The following is a 26,446-nucleotide window of genomic DNA, read 5'->3' on the forward strand; positions in this document are numbered from 1 at the left end:
TTGTAAAGACTCTGTCTTTCAATAAGGTTGCATTCTGAGGTACTGGGGGTTAAGACTTTAACATGCAACTTGGAGAGGGGATTCAGTTCAACCCAAAACAATGAATCTCAGAAGAGCAAATTGGCTTTCCTGATTTAAGCTGAACACAGTCTATTTTAAATACTAATATGATAAAACTGGAACTAACACAATTATTGACAGTGCTTATAGTTGTTGTTGAGCCCCTTAGAGAAAGATGTGGATCTTCTAATCCTGTTTCCCAGTAATCTTGTAACATTGCATTTTTCATTTTGGAAACGGGGCTTTTCTTTCTGGCTAAACTAGAATAGAATAGACATAAGGTAGACTAGTATATATGTAAGGTTAGGAAGTGCTATATTCAGGTTTGGGTTAATGAGTCTGATTCATGATGGTTTTGAGCCAAATTCTTTTGTCCTTTCTGCCCTTACAGCCCAACCTGCTCTCCCTGTCTGATTTTCATCGCTTTGTTGTGATCAAGAACTATGTGGAGGGTCTTTTTGCTCTTAATGTTTTTCACAGCTTCCGGTTCTCCACAGTAGACCTGAGGTATTTGAGAAGGGCCGTGCATCAGAAATACATCTCAAGTCTTCACATGGTGTTTCTTAAGTCACACTAGATGACATTTTACACTTGTTTGCTTGGAATTATGCCAGGTCTGAGGCTGTTCTGAACAAGCCAAGAAATTCCTTTTGCCCTTCATCCTTGATGTTCCCTGTGTTTTTCTGAGCAAGAGTCTGACTTGAATTTCTCTTGGTCTCTGGAGGAACTGAACTCTGACAGGAGGAGCATCTGATGTGCCTTCTGACCCACTCAGACTTCACAGGAACCATATCGTACCTGATCATGTGTCCACAGAAGGACGTATATAGGAGGGTGGAATTATTTTCTTTTTTAAATCAACCACCACCATCTCCTTTTTTCATCAAGTCCCCAAGAATCTGCTTTGCATTCCTTCTGCTAACTGGGAAGGACCATTCCTTCTGAAGTCCATGACTCTGGGGCAGGGAGAAGTTAACCCCTTCACTTAGATTCCCTCCCTTTTACATCCTTTAGCTTTCCCTTTAGTGTTGGCAGGGCTATAACTCTTGGGTCAGGCTCTTATGTAATATTAATAGAGCTTTTAGAGCTGGTCACTGGCTTAATATTAACTTTGGACCAGGGTAGAGATAAGCCTGTTTGGCTGCTGACCTTGACAGTAAGGACCATGATCCAAGCAAAGGGCAGGCATTTCTCAGGAACATGAAAGGAAAATAGCTCATGTGTTAGGTAATGTTTGGAAAAAGGCATCATGTGCAGAGAATAGCCCACATTTGCATTAAAGGACAAAAGTTTTCAGCTGAGAATACAGTTTAGAGGCAGCGCTCTGGTCACTGTCTCATATGGCAGCATCTTCTTGTTGCAGAACGGTAGAAAAAGCAAGGCTCTCCAGTAGCATCTATGAAGACTTGCTGGCTTGGCTAGATCCCCTTGAAAGATGTGACAGTATTCTGAAAATCTGGTTAGAACTGGTAAACCAAATATACTCTACTTCCTAGACTGGGTGTCAAGTGATCTGGCAACTGGAGACATTATAAGAAGGATTCCAGGACCCCCAAAAAATATCCATCAGCTTATAAAATAAGGGTACCTATTGATAGTACCTCAGCTGTACCTGCTGATCTGTAGCAGGAGATGAAGGTCTCAATTTCACCAGCCTGAAATAATAGAAAAGAGGGGCCCAGCTCATCTGGTGTGTGTGTGTGGTCCTGCCTCCATCATTTCCCTGGCCCTAGACTGGTTCTAGGTCCATGGCTTTGAGAGTACCCCTGGTCTTCTCCCAAGGGCCAGGCAGGCATACCTCTCAGTGGCACACTTTCTCCAAGGACAGCAAAGCCGCTTCCAGCTCCAGCATCACCTACTTTGTGTTTTGTTTTTACTAAAAAAAAAATAGGGGCTAGGACAATTCCTGAACATCTTTGTAGCTAATAATTTTATCTTCTTTCTGGCATTTTCCCCGAACTGCTTCTTCGTGGTTCTGTAGCCATCTTTCCCTTCCGTCTGGGGCCCTATGAGAAGGAAGGTGGCCACAGTCTACCCTAGATGGGCCCTGATTCAGTCTCTTACTAGAACCTGAGGCTTTTGCTGTCTGTTGTCCATGTCCCCAGAGGGGAGGTTCTGTTACCCAGGGGGCTAGGGTCATCTCCCTGTCCTTCACTTACAGCATTCCAGCCTTTCTTCCCATCAGGGGACCCTGACTGCTCAGGGCAAGCTGCTGCAGCAGGACACATTCTACGTGATTGAGCTGGACGCTGGCATGCAGTCGCGGACCAAGGAGAGGCGTGTGTTCCTCTTTGAGCAAATCGTCATCTTCAGTGAACTGCTCAGGAAGGGATCCCTCACCCCAGGCTACATGTTCAAAAGGAGCATCAAGGTGAGGATCCAGGCGAGGATGAGGACGGGCAAGGAAGAGCCACACTGGGGGAGCTGCTTTCCAAAGACAAGGCACTGGCATGAGTGAGGATCCAGAACAGTGAAGCTCTTTTAAGCGTGTAGCCTTCAGGCTTGAAGGTCGATTATCGTGAGAAAAAGTGACAGCTTGGCACCAGTCTCTAAGATGATCGTGCGGGTTCTCCAAGATCGTGTCGTTCACTCAAAAGCAGAAACCAAAGTATTTAAGCTGTTAGAGCCAGGGCACATTTTTGGAAACATATGAAATAAAAGCTTGAAGGAACTGTAATATATTGTTGATATTTTTAAGCCACTTAGATATGTAAAGGATCCCCTTGGTTTCTTCCAGATGAACTACTTGGTCCTGGAGGAGAACGTGGACAATGACCCCTGCAAGTTTGCGCTTCTGAACAGGGAGACTTCAGAGAGGGTCATTCTGCAAGCCGCCAATGCTGACATCCAGCAGGCCTGGGTGCAGGACATCAACCAAGTCTTAGAAACACAGCGAGACTTCTTAAATGGTAGGTACTGGGTCTGGCTTCTAGGCAGGCCATTTTCAGGGAACCTCACACCCACACCTAAGCCCCTTTGGGTCTGGACTGTTGGTGAGTTATGAGCCTCGATCACATTTACATGCATTCCAACCTTGTAGTTTTCAGAAACACTTTGTGTAGAATTTTTCTGAACCCAAATATACAAGTGGGCAGATAGGGCATGATAAAGAAGGCCATGTTTCCAAAAGAAGAGATAATCTCTTACAGCCTTGGCACAGAAGTTGTGCCTTGTGGCCACCATTACCAGCTGGTAATAACTGGGGCCAAAATCTGAAATGAGCGCATTCTCTTTGTCTCAGGGGCCAGCTATCAGTGATGTATATTTTTCCATTTGGCAGTTAATGGCTGGTAATCTCAGAGGTTCTCTAGTGTTATCTAGAGATAACTGGGAGTTTGGCAGATCAGCTCAAATCCCTCTTTGCTCCCAACAGAGGTGATTGCTAACTCTAAATTTCAGGAATACCTTGAAGCTTCCCAGAACAAATTGTCACTTACACAGAGAATGACATTCCCTATAGACTTACAGGAGTACTGTATGGCCATATGTGTTCCCTTGTTTACACATACACGTCCAACCCTTAGGCATATCACTTTTTCTAGTCTAGAATCTGGTCTCTTTCAAATGATGCACATAGAGCAATTGCTGGGTGTCTAGCATGGACTGAATACTGTGGGGAGAGACTAGAGGTGATGAACCTTGGTCAAGTCATGACGTGTTGCTGGGCCTCTCTTGGCTTTTTTTGTGAACGATCTACTCTGCAGCTTTGGAAGCAGGAAAACACAGCACACCTCCCATAGATAGCGTCATTCTCTGTGTAGCCCCTGTTATCTCCAGATAACTCCACAGAGCCTGTGAGATCATCAGGTATCAATTGTACTCTACGGTAAGGGATTTAGCACATTGTATCTATTTTAAAACAAATAACATGAGATTATATAGTAGAATGCCTTGATTTTTTAAGATAGAACATGAGACTTCAAGGCTTCCCAGGTGGCTCAGTGGTAAAGAATTCTCCTGCAACGCAGGAGATATGGGTTCAATCCCTGGGTCAGAAGATCCCCTGGAGAAGGAAATGGCAACTCACTTTGGTATTCTTGCCTGGAGAATTCCATGGACAGAGGAGCCTGACAGACTACAGTCCATGGGGTCGCAAAGAGTTGGACATGACTTAGCAAGTAAAACAACAACATGAGACTTTAAAGCAGTTATACAGAGAGTTTGGGCCATGCCTCTGGTCTCCCAACTGTAGAACAATTTGGTTAAAAAAACAACAACAACAACACTAAACTATGTGATCTCTAGGGTTCTTTCTAATTCTAAAGAATCTAAAATTAAACACCAGCCCAGCCCTGAGGGATAGTAATGAAAGCTGTATATTGTTCACAGCTTTTGAATATACAACTTTGATTTAATGCTTATGTGGATAAAGTAAGCAAAAATGTGTGAAATATAAAAAACATTCATTAAATTGCATTCTGTTAGGAATTTCTGACAGACTCTAAGTTGAAAATGAAGTTGTTAAGTTCATCAATTCAGGACGAAAGAATAATAAGGTAGGACAATAAATTGAAACTGTAGATAACTGAGTACCAGTAATGGCTCCCACCCATATATTGAGTCCTTTCTCTGTGTGAGACACGGTGCTGAACATTTCACATATTATCACACTGTATTTTTCAAATGAGGAAGAGGAAGCTCAGAGAGGTAAATAAACTGGTCCCAAGTCAGAAAACCAGTAGGTGCTAGAATAAGAACTTGAACTAAGAGCTGTGTAATTTAAAATCAGGTTCTTAACCCTAAAACTGCAGTATAGTTGCTAGTGGTAGGGCATACATTTGTCTATGAACTCCCCAGCAAACAAAACAAAAAAACAGGATCAGGTATAAGACACTGTATCTGTCAGCCAGATACAAACCCAATCCAGAGATGTACAGCTTTCCTAATCCTAAGACCTAAATTATGCAGATTAAGGCTGGTAGAAGAAGACAGTCTCTCTGTGGAGCTTATTTAAGAAGATACACCATTTTCAAACACTTTAGCATAATTCTTGTATATAATCAAAGTAAAACCCCAGCTCCATGAGATAGATATTGATTCATCAAATCAGTTTGCTACAGTCTGCTTCACAGCTGTCTTGCTATCTGCTTCAGATTTGGAATGGTACTTCTTTGACCGTAGTCACTTATCCAGACTTGTATTGATACCTGGTTCCAAGAAAACTTTTCCCTAATTATAGTGAGTTATGAAGCTATTACTGAACTCAGTTCTCAATGCCTAAATATTTACTGTTCTCCAAAGAGAAAGGTCGAGGTCTGGTAGCAGCCCGTGCTGCACTTGTACACTCAGAAGACAAAGGACGTGACGATGGACTGGGGCCAGGCTTTTACTTATAGACACATGTGCAGGCACTTCAGAGTCAGCCTTCCCATCCTGAGGCCTTAGATGGAAAGGAAATTTGGACTGTATGTTGAGTCCTGTTAAAGTACATACCTATTACTATAGAAATGTCCTCATCATGGAAAGTTCTCTGGGCTTCAGCCATTAACCCAATTAAATATCTGTTACAGTGAACACTGATAGAAACAACATAATCAGGCCAGCCTTGAAGTCACTGTTAGAGAATTTGACCTGTGTGGTTTTTACCTGCTGTACCTCTTTACTACTCAGACCTTGGAACTTTATCATCTTAAACTCAGGAAAACAACGTTCATCTCTTTCCCTTCAAGACAGCTTTCCCCTGTCTCCTGAGTTCCGCTGACCACCATTCTCCCAGCTCCCAAACTCAAGGTACCCTGGCTTCTTGCCATCTTTTCCCATCTAGGCTGTGTCAGCCTCGCCTCCCGCTGGAGCACCTGCCACACCCCTTCCTTGTTCCCACGGCTCTGCTCAGGTCCCGCCTCTGCCCTGTCACCATCTCAGGGCTCCTGATCAGCCAGGCCTATCCCTCCCCCAACCTGCTGCAAGGTTTTGGTGCCAGCACCTGCATTTAAAACATGCAAGTTCACTGAATTCAGTCACTTTTCGTGATCTTCAGAATTAAATCCAGACTCAGTCACCTAACTTTCTAGATCTTTTACACCATGGCAACTTGAGCCTCCCTTACCTGTCTCATCTCCTTTTCCTCCACGGAGAGCCATGGCCCTGTGCACCAGGGAATCTGACTCCATTCTGTCCCTGAGACCCACCTCCCATTTGTTCCCACCCTGCAGAGCCTGCATGGTGGCTGAGGGCCAGCAGTTTCTGAAGCTCTCTGTCGCCACCCCCACTCGCCCCTGTGTCCATGCACACACACACATACTACAGAGCCTTCTCTCCCTCCTTTTATACCATTTTGGTTTTGCATTTTCATCATTTAGACAACACTAAGAATAGTTCTCAGTAGCTTATACATTCATTAAAAACAGGGCAGCATCTTCCTCATGATACTGGGGATACAGAGTATCCCCACTCTCTCTCTCACAAAGCCTTCACCTCATGAGCCTCCAGTTCCTCATGGGATTTCCAAAGCTGAGAGTAACAGTCTGCTCTTTCCCTGCAGCCCTACAGTCGCCCATTGAGTATCAGCGGAAAGAAAGGAGCACAGCCGTGATGAGGTCCCAGCCTGCTAGGGTTCCCCAAGCCAGCCCCAGGCCCTACTCCTCCATCCCCGTGGGCTCCGAGAAGCCCCCAAAGGGCTCCAGCTATAACCCGCCTCTGCCACCCCTGAAGATATCTACCTCCAATGGCAGTCCAGGGTTTGACTACCACCAGGCTGGGGACAAGTTTGAGGCCAGCAAGGTAAGTGATGGCCCATCACCTCCACCCTCACCCTCTTTGAGGGCACAACCTCTGTTCTTACTTCATAAAGTAGCATCTTTTTATGCTGATTGTTTTAGCAGGAAGAATACACTAAATACCTTCTAGTCTCAATTATGTCTCTTCCTTCTCTGAAAAACTGAGTGAGTAAGGCCAGTTTCCCCCAGGTTCAGACACTCTGTGTTGAAGGGCTATTGTTGCCATCTGCAGAAACACTGTAGGTAATATTGTAGTAGCAATTATGATTTGTAGCAAATAGAGGAGTTGTGAGGTAGATCACCTAAAAGTCGCAGCTCTAGGGTTTGACAGCTTAAAGAGATTGCCCTTTCTAAAGATGAGCTCCTGAAGCGAGCCCACAGCTCTTCACCACCCATAGGCTGATGCAGCAAGGGGTGCTGCCCATTGATGTGTAACTGCGGAAGCTAGCCTTGGATTAGACATTTATCACAGATAATCCACAATTCAAACATTGTCATGAGGATTGTCATCAATGTACACAGCTGTTTCGACCCCACAAAGTAGTAGAAATGAGAACGAATGGGAAAAGTACTAGATCAGGAGTTAGGCTATCTGGTTTCCATTCCAAATTCTGCAGCTCAGAACTTTGTGTCTTGCATTAGAACCTCAGTGGGTTACTTAATCTCATCAGGCCTCCATTTCCTCTAGAACTCAATGGGTCTATGGATAGGAATGTCTACATTTTTGACCTATATGTTTTTACCTTATAGTTTTATTTTTCTTACCCAAATTATTAGATGATACTGATTTTTTTTTTTTCCCCAACCACACTGCACAGCTTGTGGGATCTTAGATCCCAACCAGGGATTGAACCCAGACCCTCGGCAGTGAAAGCACCAAGGAATTCCCATTGTTTTTTTTTTTTTTTAACTATTGATGACCCAGTTCAATTCTGTGTTAGAGTAACTATACTGACCTATTTTATCACCTGGAAGTGATTTTTTTCATCTTAAAATCCCTTGCCCTGTGAGTAAGTTGAAGTCACATTAATTTACTGAAGAATTTCTGGCTCTCACCGTGCTGTGAGGCAACCAGGCATCCCTGGGAGTTGCAGGTCTGTCTTGAAGTAGCTTCCCGGTGGAGAGTCACCTGAAAAAGTCATGGGGGCAGGATCCTTCATATTAATGAGTACCGGCTGGGGGCTGGAGCTGGGCATCTGGAGGAGTTCTGTTCCCACAGTGGTTGGGTCAGGATAAGTCATGGCCTGGCCTTTGAACTGGGCAAATGTCTCACTGTTACTTCTGTCTCAAAGAGGGTCAGAATGTAGAGTAAGACCAGTGCTTTTTCAAAAGGAAGAAAAAAAATGTATCAAAGAGCCTGTGTTCTTTTCACTGGGAGGTTGTGACCACTGACCTGACCTTTGCCCAGGTGTTGACATATGCCTGTACCTTTGCCACACTCTTCCTCCCATGAGCTGGAGGATGCTGGCAGGAAGGTGCGTGCTAAGGAGGGATTTCCATGCCGAAGGCGTGTTCATACCTTTCCCTATGGCTGAGCAGTATCTCTACCTTTACACCCTCAATTATAACATTAATGAAACATTGCCATAAAATATATTCTCAGATCCCATTTATGAATATAATTTCGTTTCTCAGGATAATTTCTGCCTGCTGTTTACCTTGCTAGTAGGAAGCTTGGCTTTTAACCCCACAAGGGTGCAGAGCGAGCGTGTGTGAACCAGCCTTCCTGTATCTGTGTCCCTTTCACCTTTGTCTCCTCACAGAATGACCTGGGAGGCTGCAACGGGGCCTCATCCATGGCCGTGATCAAAGATTATTATGCACTGAAGGAGAACGAAATCTGTGTGAGCCAAGGTGAGGTGGTCCAGGTCCTCGCCGTCAACCAGCAGAACATGTGCCTGGTATACCAGCCCGCTAGCGACCACTCCCCCGCCGCTGAGGGCTGGGTCCCTGGCAGCATCCTGGCGCCCCTCACCAAAGCCATGGCAGCCACAGAAAATAGTGACGGGAGCATCAAGTAAGTGCCTCGTTGGCGTCCCCGGGAGAGGAGTATGTGGATCTAAAAAAAATTTCAAAACAAAGAACACAAAAATGCAAACGCATGGTAGGGAGTTACTGCTGCTTATTCTCGACAGCGCCAGCGGAGCCGAGGTCTGAGTGCTGGACCGCACGCAGCAGGGGGCATCCGGGCTGGATTGTTCAGTTCTTTCTTTGGTGGTGGTGGTAACAGTGGTGGTTTTCTTTCCTTTTCATTTATAATTTTCTGTTTTGTTTTTTTTTCTTTTCTCCCCACCGGCCCCTTGTTAAGAAAAGAACCCTACTGAAACCCTAGGTGACAAAAGGCATGCCTCCTGTTGCTCCATTTGACCCACCACAGGATCCACTGGACTGGACTTCTATTTATATTGTATTAAGTTACTGATATATATATATACACACACACACACACACACACACACATATATATATTATTTTTTGATTGACTCCAAAAAATTACCTTAGCACAAACGCCAGACCTGCATAGGTCAGAGGCCTGCTGCTTCTCCCAGGAGAGAGGCAACTTTTTGGTTGTCTATGGAAATTCCTTTGTACAGATTGTAACTTTTTTTTCTAATTTTCCCCCTCCCCTGTCTCTCTAATATATGTTCATGGTCATTTGTAAGATATTTCTTTTCCGCATTTTGGTTGCGAAGGCCCTTCCAAACACATTCCTGTGTAAAGTATTTTGCACTATTTAAAGAAACCCGTATGAATGAAGTCAGGCTGTGCAATATAATGGAGAGCCACAATGTTCATCATTGTACCTGTAATGTAACTCATAATTTTAAATGTGTTATTTTAAATATGTAAAATAAATTTTTACCATGAGCATGTCTTTATGAGGTTAAAGACTAGTGGACCCTTTTTCCTCATTGCACTGTTCTGGAACTTTTAAATGTACAAATGATTCTTCTTCTTCCTCTTCTTCTTTTTTTTTTTCCTTTAAGAGTTGGTTGAATGCATTGGCAATTTTTTCCTAAACAAAAAGTGCCTTTGCCACCAAAGCTCCAGCCCTAGCCTTCCCTTCTAAACAGCCCCTGTGGGTTGTCTCTAACCTCTGAGATGAGGAATGATGCAGATCAGATGCTGTCCAACTGGGTGACCTGGTGGTGCTGCTGTAAATCAATGGCGAGTGTAGAAGGCGGTGGGGTGGCTCGCAGCCCCCGCTGCATTGCACACTGAGGGTCACCGGTGCCCAGGGGAGAGGAACTCGCATAGGGTACTTGAGCAGCAACGCCAGCAGAGCTGCACCTCCTTGGTGCTTTCTGGCTCAGGAGACAGGTTGCTGACCCCACCCTGGCCTTTCCAGGTAACCATAGGCCCAGCTGGAAATCAGCAGCAGCCCCTAAAGGGCAATAGACCCCATTCATCTTATCCTTTAGATATTTGGTTTCAGAAGCCTTAGAAATAAAGGCCCTCAAAGCATTCAGGTTCTTATTAATCAGTGACTTACAGTGCTAGCCAGTTAGTTGTGATCTAATTATCCAGGCACTCAGCACTTCTCCCTTCTCACCTTCACATCTTTTGTTCACGTTTCACACCTTCCACGGGAAGACTGGTAGGAAGGGTGTCAAGCCAGGCAGAAGAAAGCAGATTCAAATACCAATTGCTCATTTGATTCCTTATCAGCAGTTCTTGCACAAGGGTTAGTGGAACAGAGCAGTGGACTGAAAGTGGTTGTCACTATTTATCAATGAAGGACACTCATTGCACCCTCCCAAGGGCTGCTGTGACCACAAGTGTCAAGTTGGTTGTATTGCTACAGGATAAATGTCACTGAAATGTCTCTGTTTCCACATCAATCCCCGGGCTTGTGGCCAAGAGATGGAAGATCCCAAACCATGATGACGCCTTCTTCTGAGAAAAGGAATAGTGAAATTAAATGTGTTCTGCCTCTTGTACTATTTTGTGTCTGCTTCTCAACATTACTTGTAGCATTTCTAGTTTCAGGGTTGTGATAAACATAGGAACGCACCCCCGTGCTCACACACACACACACACTGTGCTGGCTGCTCTAGGAGTTTTTTCAGCAGGGACCTCCCTGACTCAAGATGTTCTCAGAATGAGCAGGGACTTTGCTTTGGGGATAAAGATAGGGGATTAAAGTCTGGCGTTAAGATGATATTACCTGAAGTTAGTTTCTGTGACCAGTTCTCACTCAGAAACAACTGTTGGAGTGAACAGCTGGTATGCAAGGGATCCCAGGGAGCCTGCCAATTTAGAAGATACAAGAGAAGGTCTGGCCAGGAGATTCTTTCTTGCCTTTTGTAGGAGCTGCTTTCCAAAAAAAAAAAAAAATGAGGACATGACTATTATCACTGTTTCTTACTCAGAAAGTAGATTGCTAAACCTCCATGTTTGTGATAAATATTTTGAGCATATCTTCCCCAAAACATCCTAAAATCCCTGACATTTGTGGAGTTTTCTGGAGGAGATGCTATGTATTTCAGAGCATCCTCCTTCCTCCTGAATCTCATAGGTCTCTCTCTCTCTCCCCTGTCTCCCTTAATGAAGGCTCTGTTAATTGAGCTTTGTCTGTATAGGCCTAAATTTGATAAGGAGACACTGGAGAGGAGCCAGCCTCACTTACTCCAGACGTGATAGAATGTCATCCAAACTCTGTGACCACATCTGAAACTGACGATACTCGCCCAAGTCCCCAATGCTGTTTGTGGCTTGACTTTTGATGTCTTTGTCTTTGAGTTGTGACATATGTGGAACTCAAGAGCTCTGCACCAGCCTCTCTTTACAGGTCTATGAAGAAATAGCTCCAAACCCCCTAGGGAGAAGAAATAAGTTAGGATAGTGTGAAAGGGCATTGCTACTCTCACCTCCTGAGAGCACATGTTGAGTCTTCTCCCAACAGGAAAATTCTAGGACCTCTCAGTGGTTGACAGAGCCCTGTATTCACAGACAGGGGATAATGTGGAGAACACCAACCCTTCATCCTAACTCCTCCAGATAACTGAGTGGTACTCACCAGTCTATTAAGTCAACGCCCTAGAACTTCTATCTGTACCATACAGCGTTTGAGACTGGCCACAGCCCAAATACAAATAATGAGATGGAAACCTCATTATCATCCTTTTGGGTCTTTGTGTCTGATCCTGGGCAAGTACCTTACACACTATAGAATATACCTCCCTTATATTTCCTATTTGACTCCCCACCCCTAGTCGTCTCCCATCCACCATACCCTTCAGGAAGGGAATTCCTGAGTCCTCTAAGCCCTCATCAGTATGATATAAAAACTTCCCTCAGTAGAGTATTAATAACTCCATTCTCATTCTTCCCTCCAATGCTGCAACCAACGTCGCACGTCTGTTGGGAGGGGTCAAAGTTCATCCTACTCACTTCCTGTTGGAAGTAAGATCCACTTTCAGCCTCCACCACAGGAGCTGGTGTGCAGGTCTGGGGCCTCCGCAGCCAGGGCTTCACTGGAGTGCCTCACTTGCTGACTCACCAGAGGGTGGCAGTCCCACCCACCGCCTCACTCTGCCTTGACCTACCATTTTGATTGGTGCATTTTTTGGTACAACAGGAAGTCATGTTCATGGCATACTCTACGCATGAGAAAGCGGGCAGAAGTGGAGAACACGGGTAAAAATGAAGCCACAGGGCCTCGTAAACCCAAGGATATTCTGGGCAACAAAGTCTCTGTTAAAGTGAGTAAGGTATTCCGGAACTGTGTCCAACCTCTCATCTACCCCCACCCTGCAGCATTCTCACAAGGAGACTTGGGTGGATGGGGACCAGAGGGGAAGTAGTTTAGTAGGATTTTGCATGCGAGATCAATTTATTTTTTATTTTTTATTTCTCCTGGCAACTTCGATTCAAATAAGTAAGTATCTCTTTTTTTTTCTTTTATACCTTCCTTCTTATACTATGCAGATGTTTTATAGCAAAATTATCTGCAGTATTATTTATTCTCTTAGAAATGCAAGATGCTTGATCCATAGTAAAGTTCTCAAAGTCACCCATTCAGTGTCTTGGGTTTAAAAATACATGCAAGGTAAAGAGATTAGAGCTGTTTTCCAAACCTCCAACCCTTTGAAGTCTGAGGTTTGGAATGTAAGGGCTACTATGTCCTTGGTAAAGTTTCATTTCTTTTCCCCAGAATTCAGACATCACCTTCAGGCCTGTGCCTGGGCAGAGAAGGGAAGCATGTTGATGAAACCCAAGCTATCGCTCTGTAATAACCCAACTATGATAATGAACTCCCTGATTCTAAGCTTCGGCAGATCCTTGTTGTGCCCCATCTTGAAATGATGTGATCTGTTTTCTTTGTTTTGGGCCCTCAGAGGAAAAGATCTGCCTCTGGACAATGGAAATTAGATTGCTGATGTGTAATATTGTTATCATGTGCATTATCTACCTGAGTCTTCTGAGAAAAGTAGGAACAGTCAAAACCCGTTCTAATGTCCTTCTTGGGGAAAAGAAATTATTGTGTCTCCCTCACCCTCACCGGGGAAGTCCAGCCTCACAGAAGACAACAGCTGAGATTTGACAGCGCTCATGCTTCATTTGGCTGCTTCCATTGCTATTTCCTGGGAGATGAGCGGCTCTCCCTGGAAAGAGCATGCTGCCGCCCGAGGTGGCCCGCACGCACCTCACAGCACCTGGTTTCTCTCTGCCCGGTTTCCCATTGTTCATGCTTCTCTTAAGTTCTCCCCACTCTCTAGCCAAAGCTGCCTGTGTTCTAACTGTGTTCTCTTTCTTCCCCCACCTCATGCTGCCCATCAAGGAGACGAACAGTTCCGAGGAGTCAGAGTGTGATGATCTTGACCCTAATACTAGCATGGAGGTAGAAGCAGCTATTGTCCTCTTTACTACAATGATTGTCTGTTTTGATGTGTTCTGTAACAGTGACCTTGCTCAAGTGACCAGCCAGTCAAGGATACGTGGTGATATTAGGGCATTTCTGGGTATCCCATCCAACTTATAAAAAACAAAACAAAACTGAATTCAGTTTAATTTTGATTTAAAAAAAAAAAAAAACTCTTCCTAGATGCCTTTTTAAAAACTTCTGGTTCTCTTGAATGCTTGCTTATTATTTTCTTCTTTGGACGATCTGGCTTTGTGTAGAAAATCTCCAGCATCATAATGGGAGACTTGGAAAACATTTTTTCATGGAAAATAGCATTATAAATAGTGACTGGCTCTCAATTAAAGAGAAGAACCCATTTTTTTTAGTTCTCCTTCCTCCCTTTTTCCTTTCCCCTTTATGTTCTTTTTCTTCTGGGACTAATTCCTCCCTGAAGGCACCAGTAAAATCAGGGATTAGGTGTGGTTTGTGGGATGACCTGGCCCCTGGTCACTGGGTATAGCTGGTGGATAGCAAATGAGGAGTGATCACAGCAACTCCAGAACCCGCTCTTCCCCAGCCCCCAGGGCTCCTGGGCAGTAGCTGCACCTGTCATGAAGGAAAAGAGCCCTGGGAACAGCCTGCCTCCTGTAGGCCTTGCTGAGTCCTTTCTAGAGATAAGGAGGCTGAAACCCAGCTCAGGGGCCTTTCTCATACCACAGGGTTACAGGAATGTGGAAGAGAAACCAACATCTTCACCACCAAGGACATCCAATCAACTTCAACTCCTTCTAGGCCAGGAACTCTTTGGGATTATAGAATTAGGACTTTCACATGGCTCACCACTGACAAGCATCATAAATTTACAAACCCTAGAGAATTGGAGCAAATGGCTTTCCTGCCATTTTGTCTTTCCCAGTAAATTGAAATGTTTTTCTCCAAATCTGTGCCCACATCCCTGATAATGGATAAAAGTTTGAGAGTTCTTCTGTGCATAAAATGTAGAATGTATTTTTAAAAACTTTTCCTTTTTATAGCCCTATGATTTTCACTTAACTAAATGGACCTTTATTATTCTAATTTGACCTAATCCCAAAGAAAGCCACCACTATATTATGACAACCAGCACAAAAGCCAAGGAAAACCAAATGACTCTGAGGGATAAGTCGGTGGTGGAAGATGCCAGCTGACTTGAACCAAGCCAGAGACTAGTGGTTGAAAGTGAGAGATCAGGAGAAAATAGTCCCCTGTGGCTGCAGGTGTTGCCACGGAGCTAAATCTGGCAGTTGTGGGCCAGTCCGGTGCTCCCCTGTGGGAGGAAGCAGATATGGCCTTCGTAGTCTAAATGTATCTTAGAGAGTGAGGAAGGTGGGGGAAATTTCTGGCTCTGCTTTCCTTGCATTTCACAGGACAAGCACCAACTCCTGGGACGCCCACACCTGTCAGCTCGGAGATATGCCTCATGGCGCCTGTATCTCCAGATCTCAGCGTTGCTGGCATGTCCTGAAAATGTCATCTGCAAATACCTGGAGGGAGGGGGGAGAGCCAGCTATCTGCGTTCTACAAGGCAATTTGGGACGTTTCTCAGCTCTGGTGGACTAGGGGGAGAAGGATGACTTTCCTTCGCTGCTCTTTAGAGGAAGGATTGGGCACAGGGAGGTGTGGGACAAGGTGACCTTCTCATGGGTCAACACTGAGAAGGTTGACTGATGTAATTAATTCTCTGTTCTGCGTTTAGACGAACAAAAGCTTGCAAGTGTGCATGTTGTAGCCCTGCTTTGTGAATTGCACACATTTCTTGGGTTCTTGTTCATCCAAGGCTTCACATGAGCTTGAGCACCGGGAGGTGCTGTGGTTGCGTAAGGAAAGATGTTAGGATGTCAGTGCTGATATAAAGAAAGCCAAAAATTGTGTTGATGCATGTATGAAAAGTTTTTAGATGTAACAGTTGAGGCAGAACTGGAACTCTTGAAGGAGTTGGAAGCTGCAAATATTTTGGTTAATCTAGTTTTCTGTAGTAGAAGTGCCTGCAGCCCTTGAACATTCATATGGATCCTTGTAGGAATTATCGGGCTCTTCTAAACTGTGTTGCTATGTTGAAATTAACTCTGAGCACAGAAGCAGGTGCTGAGGGAAAGCAGGCATCATGGCACTGCTAGCGTTTTCAGACACAGATGACGAATAAGATATACAAAGTTAACCTATTCAATATGAATTTTCTGAAGGGATAAGTATAGGTAGCACTTTATTGCAATGTCCCTTGCAGAAGAAAATGGCTTGGGGGTGCCTACTGAAAAGAGCTATATGTTAAAGACCCGGTTTGAGAAAATGTGGGCTGTCCACCTCATAAAGGACTCTTGCTGTTAAATTGAGAGCTCTGGGCATCATTTCCAGGCCCAGTCTGGCCCCAGGCTTTTTGTACCTGATGACTGTAATAGGTGTGGTCTCATTGGGAGTTTGTCCCTGTGCCCCGCTGAGCTGAGCTGCAATTCCTATGACCTCTGCTAAGATCCCCTGGGCCTGAGCCCCCCAGCTGACACCCACTCCACACATCCTGTGCACTGCTCAATGCTAGATCTCTGAATGCTAAGTCCTGCCCTGCTCTCTGCCCACCCTTGACCTGATGCCAGCATGTTGATTCCAAGCCTAGTCATGTATAGGCTCTTATTTCCTGCCTCTGCACGAATATAATTTCCAAAGCATTCTTTATTTATTCTCAATTAGTGGGTTGAAGGGTTCCTTCAAGGGGCAGTTTTCTGGGGTCTCTGCTTATACATTAGCTGATTGCTACCCTCATGGCAGGCATATGTCCTAACATGTGCCTAACATACAATTTTAGGGAGATATATAGGCACATCCCTGAAAGCTAGTAAGAGGAAAATAAAGCACCTTGAATCCTAGGAATCTGATTTTCAAAGCTTTCTGAGAACACCCAGTTTTGTAAAGGGAGGCAGTTCTGCTCTGACGTGTACATCCTTTTTCTTCCCCTATAGAGACATGCTCATGAGTGTTCTCAAGCATAACCTCCCCTCCCACTCCCAGGACCACAAGCCACACCACCAGCCCCTGCTGAATTGGCTCTGGGTCTCTTCGATCCCCTCACAGCTCACAGCCCCCTTGTCTCCTGCTGATCCATGAGCACATCTCAGAGGGAACCATTCTAAAAACAACTAGATCTCTCCATAATTTAGTCTTGTTCTTTATCCTGCACTGATTACACTTTGGGAGTGGCAATGGAGGGGGATATTATAAATGAGAGAAATGTCTGTACGTGGAAGAAGAGTCAAATCAGGCTGAAAATCAAACACGAGGCTTGGGAACATTCACTTCCCAGTAGAGCTTAGACTGCCAGTTGTCTTTTATTGACAAGGCAGGCAGGTGTGATGGTGGGCTAGGTACCACATGCCCACCTGCCAGCTTCTCACCCTGTCCTGCCCCATATCTGCACTGACACCCAGGCGGGAGGCAGGGCTGAAGGCTTGAGGCTCAGCCTCCACCCTCTCAGCTAACACACCCATCTCTGAAGAGTCTGGGTTTTTCTGAACTGTATTGGATTTCTCCCAGGACCCAGGCTACATGGGTTCCCACATCCCTGCCACCTTTGAAAAGTTGTCTGAAGACTCGATGCTTGGGCTTTGGCACTCCTCCAACCTCAGCATCACCGCTTGCCTGCAGCGGATGCTGGCGTAGAAAGGCCTGACCCAACCTCCCAGACTTGGGTCTCAGTCTTCAGGCTAGCATTTATGTCAAGCCCAGTTAATTAAATGCATCTTAATATTTTTTACTGCCAATACCACTTTTAACAGAGATGGTCAGTCCATCAGAGTAAGAGGTTGTCATGATTCTAAAAAGATCACATCTCTGCCCTAGCTAGCCATTTGACACAGGGCCGTCCTCAGACACAACACAGGCTACGTGCAGTCATAATGCCAGCCATGAGGCATTTAACTCTGGGGGGTGGGTATTGGTGCTTGCTGTGTAAGAACTGGGTTGGGAACCTGTGGGAGAGAAAGCATGTGGGAAGATGAAGCTAATTTGAAAAGAAATTTCCAACTAGGGTAAGAATCATGGACTTTCAGAGTTGATGGAATCTTGGAAACCTTTAGTTAACACTGTCCCCTTCATTTGTTTGTTTTTTATTGTGCTGAAACATACATGATATAAAATTTACCATTTTACCTGTTTTAAGTGGCATTAAGTGCTTTCACAGTGTTGTGCAGCCGTCACCATTATTCATTTCCAGAACTGTTTCATCATCCCAAACTGAAACTTTACCTGCTGAACAATAACTCCACTCCACTCGCCGTCTCTCCAGCCCCTTCCAAGACTTTTAGAAGAGGAAACCGAGGCAGAGGAAGTTGTGGCTTTCTGTTCACAAAATGAGCAGGTGCCCTGAAGCCTGTTTCTGGTTTTCCCTGGCCCTTGTTCCCCCACCCACAGTATCCTGCTCTCCGCTTGGAGCTGCCCACCCCCATCATCAGGTTGTTTTTAATCTAAAACACAGATTCTGGCAGACAAGAAGATGTGCCTTCCAGTGCCAGTTTTCCTCTGTTCATTTGTTATTCAGTTTTCCAGCTCAACAAAGAAGAATATCTTTTCCACCCATCCCAGCCCTGCAAGGCTGAAGCAGGACTTAAATAAAGATCACACAAAGGCAGTATCATATGGAAAGAACACTGGCACAGGAGCCAGGAAACCTGGACTCCAGTCTAGGGCCTGTCAACTGTAAGGCCTCAGGCAGGTTAGCCTTTCTGAGCCTGAGGGGTTTCTCTGTGGGAGGTCACAGAGCTCCAGGAGCACGGGTGTTTATCTAAGAGATGTTGAACCCTTTGAGCCTCATGCCGGTCTAAGGTGTAGAATCGAAAGACCTTGCTCTTCTGAACTTCTGACTCTGAGAACAATGAGGCCCCAACCGAAGAGAAAGTAGAAGAGTTTGTGTTTTGCCCCTGAAACTTGTTCTGCAGGGGCTGTGGCAGGAATGGCCTGGGTACATTTCCTCCCGAGCCCCAGCTGGAGCATCCACTTGGGGCTCTGGGAAGGGTTTGAGTGGCCAGAATTGACCTTTCTTTCTCGCCCAGACCCACAATTCCCTAGCCCTGGCTTTCACGTCTTCAAAGAGCTAGCCTGCTGCTCCCACCTTAGCTGCCTCGGCGCCTTGTCCCAGATTCAGAGCTTCAAAATAACCTGGCCAGACAGATTCAAGGAAACTTTTACACCCCTGGTCGGGTGACTGACCTCCCGGCATCGCCAGTGTATTTCCACTGGTGCCTGTTTCTGCGTTGTATAAAAAGAATTTTTTTTTCTTTTAATGAAAAGAACTTTTTGGAGAAAAGAAAGTGAAGCATCACATTCCTCTCATTTTATTTTTTACAAAATATTTTCTTTGTAATAGATCTGATGGGTTGGGCCCAGAGATTCACTCCTCTTGCCTAGCTTAGCTCTAACTCTACATGCAGATTGATTTATATTCTGCCACTGGGAGAAGCACACTTAGCTGGTTGGAGCTAGTGTTTCTCCCAAGAGGATTCACTACAAGATCTTCCACAGCACCGTCACGTCTACTATGCTTTCTGCTCCTTCCAACCGTTTAGTGAATATGGGGTTTTCTTACCCTCCTAGAAGAAACGGGTTCAGAAAGATCATGGTCACATAACCAATAGAAACAGCAGGTCTTAATTGTGGTGCTTTGAGAGGACAGACTTGGCATGTGATAGAGAACTCTGCTCCCCAAGTGAGGCTCAGTTCCTTAAGGAAGGTCAGTTTCAGGCCGTCCCCTGCTGCACATTTGCTTGCTGGAGGAGAATTTCTTCCTCAACAACTTTTTAAATCCCTTGACAGTTGGGGTAATTATTTGGCCTCACCACACCTGTTCCCAGTGACTCAGGAGTCCAGCCATAAATGCCAGGAAAGAGGTCTAGTTTCAAGAGCTGGAAACGTCTGAATTGTTTTTTCAGTTCAGAACAGTCACCCAGCACACCCTCACCCTCATCTGGAAGCCTGGCCCATCTCATTGTGTCATACACTGATGAGATTATGAGGTGCTATTGACCCAGGAGAAGTTGCTCTAAGAGCCAGCCATTAGAGGAGCAGAGGCCACCACCTCCCTTGCCCACACCCTGTGCTGTCAAGATCCACCTACAGGCCCGCTCAACATGATTTCCCAGTCAATTCAGTTTAACACAAGTTGGTTGATACAAGGCATTGCAGTGAGTACTATAGAGGGCCAACAAATTATGTAATTTAGGTTCCTCCCTGTGCTGCCACGTGGAGGGAGGTGGCTTTGATTAAATGCCTTTGTTATATAGGGAACTTTGAAATCTGCTCTTCTGGGGTCATAGAGCCATTCAAGTACTCATTCGGTGAATATTTAACAGCCACTCAGGGCTGGGCTAGGAGAAGGCAATGGCAACCTACTCCAGTACTATTGCCTGGAAAATTCTGTGGACAGAGGAGCCTGGTAGGCTGCAGTCCATGAGGTCACAAAGAGTCGGACACGACTGAGGACTTCACTTTCACTTTTCACTTTCATGCATTGGAGAAGGAAATGGCAACCCACTCCAGTGTTCTTGCCTGGAGAATCCCAGGGATGGGGGAGCCTGGTGGGATCGCACAGAGTCAGACATGACTGAAGCAACTTAGCAGCAGCAGCAGGGCTGGGCTAATAACAGTAGCTCCTGTTTATCAGCCTTTCCTGTGCATCCGGCTCCATACTGAGTCCTGTCATGGTACCATGACATAGGTACTGTTAACGTTTTTGCTTTACAGGTGAGAGAGCAGAAAGGTTAAGTAACTGCCCCAAGGTTGTGCATTCACAACCTGTCTCCCAGGATGCCTGTGTGCATGGTTATTGGCTTCACACAATGTCAGGGACTGGGTTGGAGTGACTGATAGGATGTAAAGAGTCTTGGAGAAGTGTGAAGGGTGAGGAAGGGGCTTGAGAGTACCTAGCACATATTGAAAAGAGACCGATATCTGGATACCTGGGGTTTAGGTATGTGAGAAGAGTGGTAGGAAATAAAGCCTGGCAGGTGAGTTTTAACCAGATTCTGAAGGCTTCGGGGGATTTGCCAGGAAGCCTGGACTTGATTGAGCAGTCAGTGAGGAGCAGTCGAAGGTTGTTGGGCAGAGTCCCCATAATTCATTCTGGGCTTTAGGAAGTAACTGGCACCTAACTGAACACAGTGGGGACAGGCAGGCCCATTGGAGGGCTGTTGTAGTAGACTAAAGTGGAAGGTGGCAAATACCCAGCCCTAAGGGGCAGGACAGGGAGAGGAAGAGCGCTGTTGAAAGGCAGGGAATGACTGGTAGGGGAAGCAGGGACGACAGCAACTGTGTGTTCAGCTCAGGGACCTCAGGGAAGAAGCACTGGGGTGGGAATCCACAAGTCAGTCTTCCTCTGGCCCTTGTCCTCAGAGCACATCGTAAATATTGTGGGTCCACAGATTCTGGGAGGTTGTTTCCCCAGTAAAAGAGGTTTGGGGGATCAGGATATGATCAAGGTCAAATCATTAAGGGATGAGATCTCAGGACACTCATGCATAGAGATTTTGAATATTCAAAGTCAAGACTGTAGATTCCACGTTGGAAACGTGAGTTACAGAAGGGAAAGGATAACACCACCACTGCAACCCCGGCCCCATCCTCACGAACACCAGAGACCAGTATGTGCACGCCATAAACCACCTTGTAGTTCCTTTCTCCTCTACTATTTTGTGAGATAGAAGATAGATCTTTTTTCATTATTCTGTGTAAGTCATATTTTTATCCCTTTTATTTTTGAGAACACAATCTTCTTAAAGCAAAGCTTGAAGAATAGGAGAGGGATTTGGACTAGAAGGGGCTTCCCTCATGGCTCAGTTGGTAAAGAATCCTCCTGCAATGCAGGAGACCCTGGTTTGATTCCTAGGTCAGGAAGATCTCCTGGAGAAGGGGTAGGCTACCCACTCCAATATTCTTGGGCTTCCCTTGTGGCTTAGCTGGTAAAGAATCCACCTGCAATGCAGGAGACCTGGGTTCGATCCCTGGGTTGGGAAGATCCCCTGGAGAAGGGAAAGGCTACCCACTCCAGTATTCTGGCCTGGAGAATTCCATGGACTGTATGGTCCATGGTGTCACAAAAAGTAGGACAAGACTGAGGTATGATTTCTGGTTTGACTTTCACTTTGGACTAGAAGTCCCCATGAAACAACGTGCTCCACACATAGACACTCATAACTCTACCCAGTAGTTAGTGCTTAATATGTTTTTAGGAACACATGGAACTTTTTGTGAAAATCAACCATGTACTACCCATAAAGCAAATCCCAGTGAAAATCAAGGAATCAGTCTTATAGAAACCAGGAACAAGAAGATAATTTTTTAAAATTTCATATATTTGTAAATTTAAAAGCATTTCTATTAAAATTGGGTCAAAGGAAAAAATCATGGTTGAAGGAAAAGTACTTAGAACCAAATGATAATGAAAATATTTGGGAGGTAAGGATAGTTCAAAGAGAATTCTGTTGTCTGGGATTGTGTTGCATTTATGTATTTTTTAAATTTCAGCTTATGTCCTCTTAGAAAAGAGAAGAAATAGGAATATTTTCTAAATATTTAGAGAAATGTTTAGTAAAAAAAAAAAAAAACAGAATATTGCGTCTGGTTTCACCAGATTGGAAACATGAAGGGCTAAACCTCAAAACCGGAAATCATACCTCAACTTTTAGACATTGTTTTTCTGTTATCTGTCCATTTTATTCATCATCTAAAAATCCCTTTCTTTCCTTGTTGGAACACAGACTCGCTTGACACAAGCATTAAGAGAAAGAGGAGGCAGAGAATGGAATTTTATTTCACTCAAGGTAGCTCTGAGTTGAGTTTAGGACCTTTGGTTAGAGTTTTGTTTGACTATTTTGACTCCGTCGGCATTCTCGATGTATAGCTTTGAACTGTGTTTTGTGAGAGGTGATGAGGGATTTAGAAGAAAGAGGTATTTTTCTTCTGCAGTCGTTTGACACCTGGTCTTCTAGACAGATGGGATTTCATCCTCATGCTCAGGTCTTGGAGTCAGAACCTTGGACACTGACTGGCAAGAAAAATAAACTCCAGATTTGCTCAAAGCTCAGCTTATTATTCATTGCTGGTTGATTTCACCTGTACTTCTTTCCTGTTACTTCACTACCCACCCTCCACCCCCCCATTTTAAAGTAAAATCAAGAAAGCAATTGGAATTCTCTCCAGAAGGAAGAAACTTGAGTTGCTGATGAACCGGATTGTGGTGGTTCTAGGAGGACCCACTACCGCCTGCTGCCCTCTGCTGCTTATCCACAGCCGGACTCCTAACCAGCCCTTTCCCACATGGTCTATACCAGCCTCCTCCTCCCGAAGTTTGGTCTCTCAGAGAGAAAACGTGCATTTCATATAAACAACGTCATCTTCCCTCCACCTCCGCTTCCATTTTGGAATCCAGATCTCACCCCCTGCCCCGCCACCACTTTACATGGGCTCCCAGACTGTTTCTGAGGAAGGAAAACATTAGGTTTCAAGAAATGTGTGCACCTTATAATTAACCCTTCGAGTCCCAGTCTGATACCTCAGGTCCTGTCCCACACCACCTGTGATCATTAGACAAGGTAGTGTCTAATGGAAAGGAAACCTAAGTTCTAGTCTAAACTCATTGAGTGACCTCAGTTAATTTAACAAATTCTGCTTGTTCTGCTATGTCAAGCAACATGACAAAGAGTACATAAAATACATGAACAGGTTATGGCTTCAAAAGGGTTCACAAGTCTGGTGGGGCTCTTAACATGCAGGGGAGATGTGATGACAGATGGAAGCACATGATCAGAGCCAAAGGGACCAACCTCTGGAAGAGCAGAGAAGAGGGGATGATCACTGTCAGCTAAATCTCAGATCGTGACTGGCTGATGAGATTTCAGAACAAGCCATGTTCCGGATAAACGGAAATAGAAAAACACTCCAAGTTCACGGCAAGGCATTTTTCTCAACTCTCCTCCCTATCATTTCAGTTCTTCATTGATTTGACAGACAGCAATGGAACACTGTGAGTCAGGTATTGTGCTAGGCTCTGAGGCAATGACAGTGAATGAAACATGGCCCTCGCCCACACGGGCCTGGTGGTCCATAGGGAACCACAGATAAATAGGAAGCTACGGGATGAAAGGTTGTCGTGACCCTCCTCCAGTCAATACTCTGATTTGCTTCAAAATAAAAGAAAACAAGGAAGGAATCCCCTATGGGCATAATCCAGAGTCACAGAAAAACATTAGGATGGATTTTTTTGGGGGGGGGGCTCTTTGTTCTTGCTGGACAAGTTTGTAGAGGAGAATTGGGTAGAGATGGGACACGGAGCAAAGGTCAGCAGGCAGTCCTTTGACATTGATAACAAAGTCTCCCAATGCTTTTCCCAAGACCTTGCCTCTGCACTGAACACCGAGGTGGAAAAAGCGCTGGGAGCCATTTCCCCATCACTGTCTCTGTGCTGTTACACTTAACTTCCCTGTCTCCTCTGGAAATGGGAATAAGTAACTGCTCAGCACTTTCTCCCAGGGCTTTGGAGGAGCAAATGAAGGAGTCTGAGTAGTTTGTGCCAACTATGAAAGGCTAAACAAATCAGTGATGGTATTACCATTATCAGCAACACCTGGGCCGGCCAGAGGGCAGCGGCATGAAAAGAGATGCCTTCCACAAGCTGCCTCCAGATAAAGAACCTGCAGTTAAGCCGTACTGGCAGCCTTTCTCTCCAAAGTCCCCACTAAGGTCTACACCAAAGCTAGGAGTATTTTCTTTTTAAACAATGCTTGCTGTGTTTAATAATATACTTAACACCGTTGGGGTTGTGACAAGAAAGGGGAATAAGGTAAACTCTCTAAGCAGCAGTGGGGGATGTTTATAAAGCACTGCCACAGTGTAGGTTTATGAAACCCCACTCAAATGTTTGTAACATAGGAAGCTGCCATTGGAGAGCTCTCTGAGACTCCTGGCGTGGGCTTGGTGTCTTGCTCCCTTGGGGATTCCCATCAAGATGGGAAATACAGGCCATGGAACAAAGCTGGCAGCATTCCCAAATCTTTTTGACCCTAGAGTCAAATCCTTCTGATGGACTTGGGGTAAGAGGAGGGAGAGGGCAGTGCTTCGTGTTCCTTGAAGGCTGGTTATTGACACCAGCCAAGCACTGTCCTCGACACTGCCTGTCATTTAATTCCATCTTTCCCACTAGACCGTTGGCTCAAGGAGCGTAGTGGGCATTCTGCCTTGCCCCCTGCTGGCCACCACCACTTAACCAATGGTAAGCTCAGTAAATCATCATCAAATAGGTTGAGCCCTTCAGTCAAACAGCTTTCCAAGTGGGCATTATGATCCCCAGTTTACAGATAAAACTGAGGCTTCAGTTGCTTGGGAATGTTGTTCAAGGCAAGAGAGAGTGTCTGGCTTAGAGTCTGGATACTACATGCTCTGTCTGCTCCTAGAGTTTACAATCCCTCATGCATCCCATATTCCTAAAGACCCTACTCTCTCAGAGGCCATGGATTTTATTGTTTTTAATCTTTTTAAAAAAAAAGTTTGCATTCTATTGTGTTTAAAAGCTGACTCCAGTCAAATATTATTAGGATTATACACAGGAGTAATTAATATTATAGATCTTTGGTCCTGTTTCCAGATTTTATGTATAAATCAGTCCTAAATTCATGGGAGAACTGAAATGTGACATAGATCAAATATTCATTCAACCAACGTGTATTAAATGCCCATTACGTGGCACACTGGGGGCTAGAGGCCTGAGGTGCAACGATGAATAACATGGCTCCTGTTTTTTAAGAACGTACAGTCTAATACCTCTGACCGAACCTTTTTCTCCTTTAAAAATTTATTACAAAAGTGAAACATAATGACTGCAGAATATTTGGAAAGCCCGTGTAAGAAAAAAAAAAAAAAAATTACCCAGTGTTCCGATGTTTTATAAATTCTGAGGTCAGAGCCTATGTCTTAGTATCTCTGTATCCACAAAATCTTACACCATCCTGTGTGCTCCAGTCTGGGGTCACAAAGAGTCAGACACAACTGAGTGACTGAACTGAGAGAAGCAAGCAGTATTTTTTGAGTGGGGGGACAGCCACCCGCCATCTCATCACCCTGAGAAAACCACTGTTAACGTTTAGGAAATATTCCTAGTTTTCCTTGACTGTGAAATGCCTAATTCCATGTCGTCCTCCCACTCCACCTAAGCCAGGCAGATCGACTTCTGGCTCCCTTAGCAGCCCCTGCACATGATGCTGTGCTGCCCATCAAGGGCACTGGTGGCTTAGTTGCCTTGTCAACTGGAGCAACTCTTCACACTTCTCCTACCATGGTCTGGGGTCTCCTCACGTAGATGGGGTTTCAAAAGTGTGGGAAAAGCAGTCCCTTTACCATATGCCCCATGCATCCCCCACCCCACCCAGAAAAACCTCTGGGGCAGGAAACTGGTCTATCCGAGATTGGTTTCCTTGGATTGAGGGAAACTTTTAGCAGCCTTCCTCAATGGGCTGCATGTTGATTCACCTGTGTTTTAAAACTGCTGATCCCAACCAATTAAAAGAGAATTTCTAGGCATAAGGCCCAGGCATTGGGTTTTTGTGTGTTTTTAAAGCCACCTGGGTCAAGGAGTGAGAATCACCGGTTTAAAAGCAGGCAGGGCAGTGGTGTGAGCAGCCTTGGAGACTAGCAGAGAGCCCTGTGGTGGTCAGAATCTTGAGACACTCAGCTCCAGGACACAGCATTACAGCAGTTTCCTGCAGCCTGTTTCATGAAAAGCCTGAGTGATAGACGCAGGCAAAAGGTTTGCAGA

General features: G+C 45.1%; 1 protein-coding gene across 19 annotated transcripts in view; it reads left to right on the plus strand.

Moving 5' to 3' along the window:
* KALRN (kalirin RhoGEF kinase) overlaps positions 1-26,446 on the plus strand; it is a 689,867-nt gene that overhangs the window by 633,459 nt on the left and 29,962 nt on the right. For 10 of the 19 annotated variants that reach the window (XM_061408919.1, XM_061409480.1, XM_061409007.1 and 7 more), the window contains 6 exons: positions 2,246-2,431; positions 2,798-2,969; positions 6,542-6,780; positions 8,540-8,793; positions 12,358-12,481; positions 13,561-13,620. In XM_061408919.1, the coding sequence (XP_061264903.1) occupies positions 2,246-2,431; positions 2,798-2,969; positions 6,542-6,780; positions 8,540-8,793; positions 12,358-12,481; positions 13,561-13,620 (1,035 nt within the window). Of the gene's footprint in view, positions 1-2,245; positions 2,432-2,797; positions 2,970-6,541; positions 6,781-8,539; positions 9,666-12,357; positions 12,482-13,560; positions 13,621-26,446 lie in introns of those variants that run through there. The other 9 variants (XM_061409867.1, XM_061410532.1, XM_061410538.1 and 6 more) reach the window with 4 other exon arrangements.

Source organism: Bos javanicus, chromosome 1, assembly GCF_032452875.1.
Source record: "Bos javanicus breed banteng chromosome 1, ARS-OSU_banteng_1.0, whole genome shotgun sequence".
Classification (NCBI taxonomy): domain Eukaryota; kingdom Metazoa; phylum Chordata; class Mammalia; order Artiodactyla; family Bovidae; genus Bos; species Bos javanicus.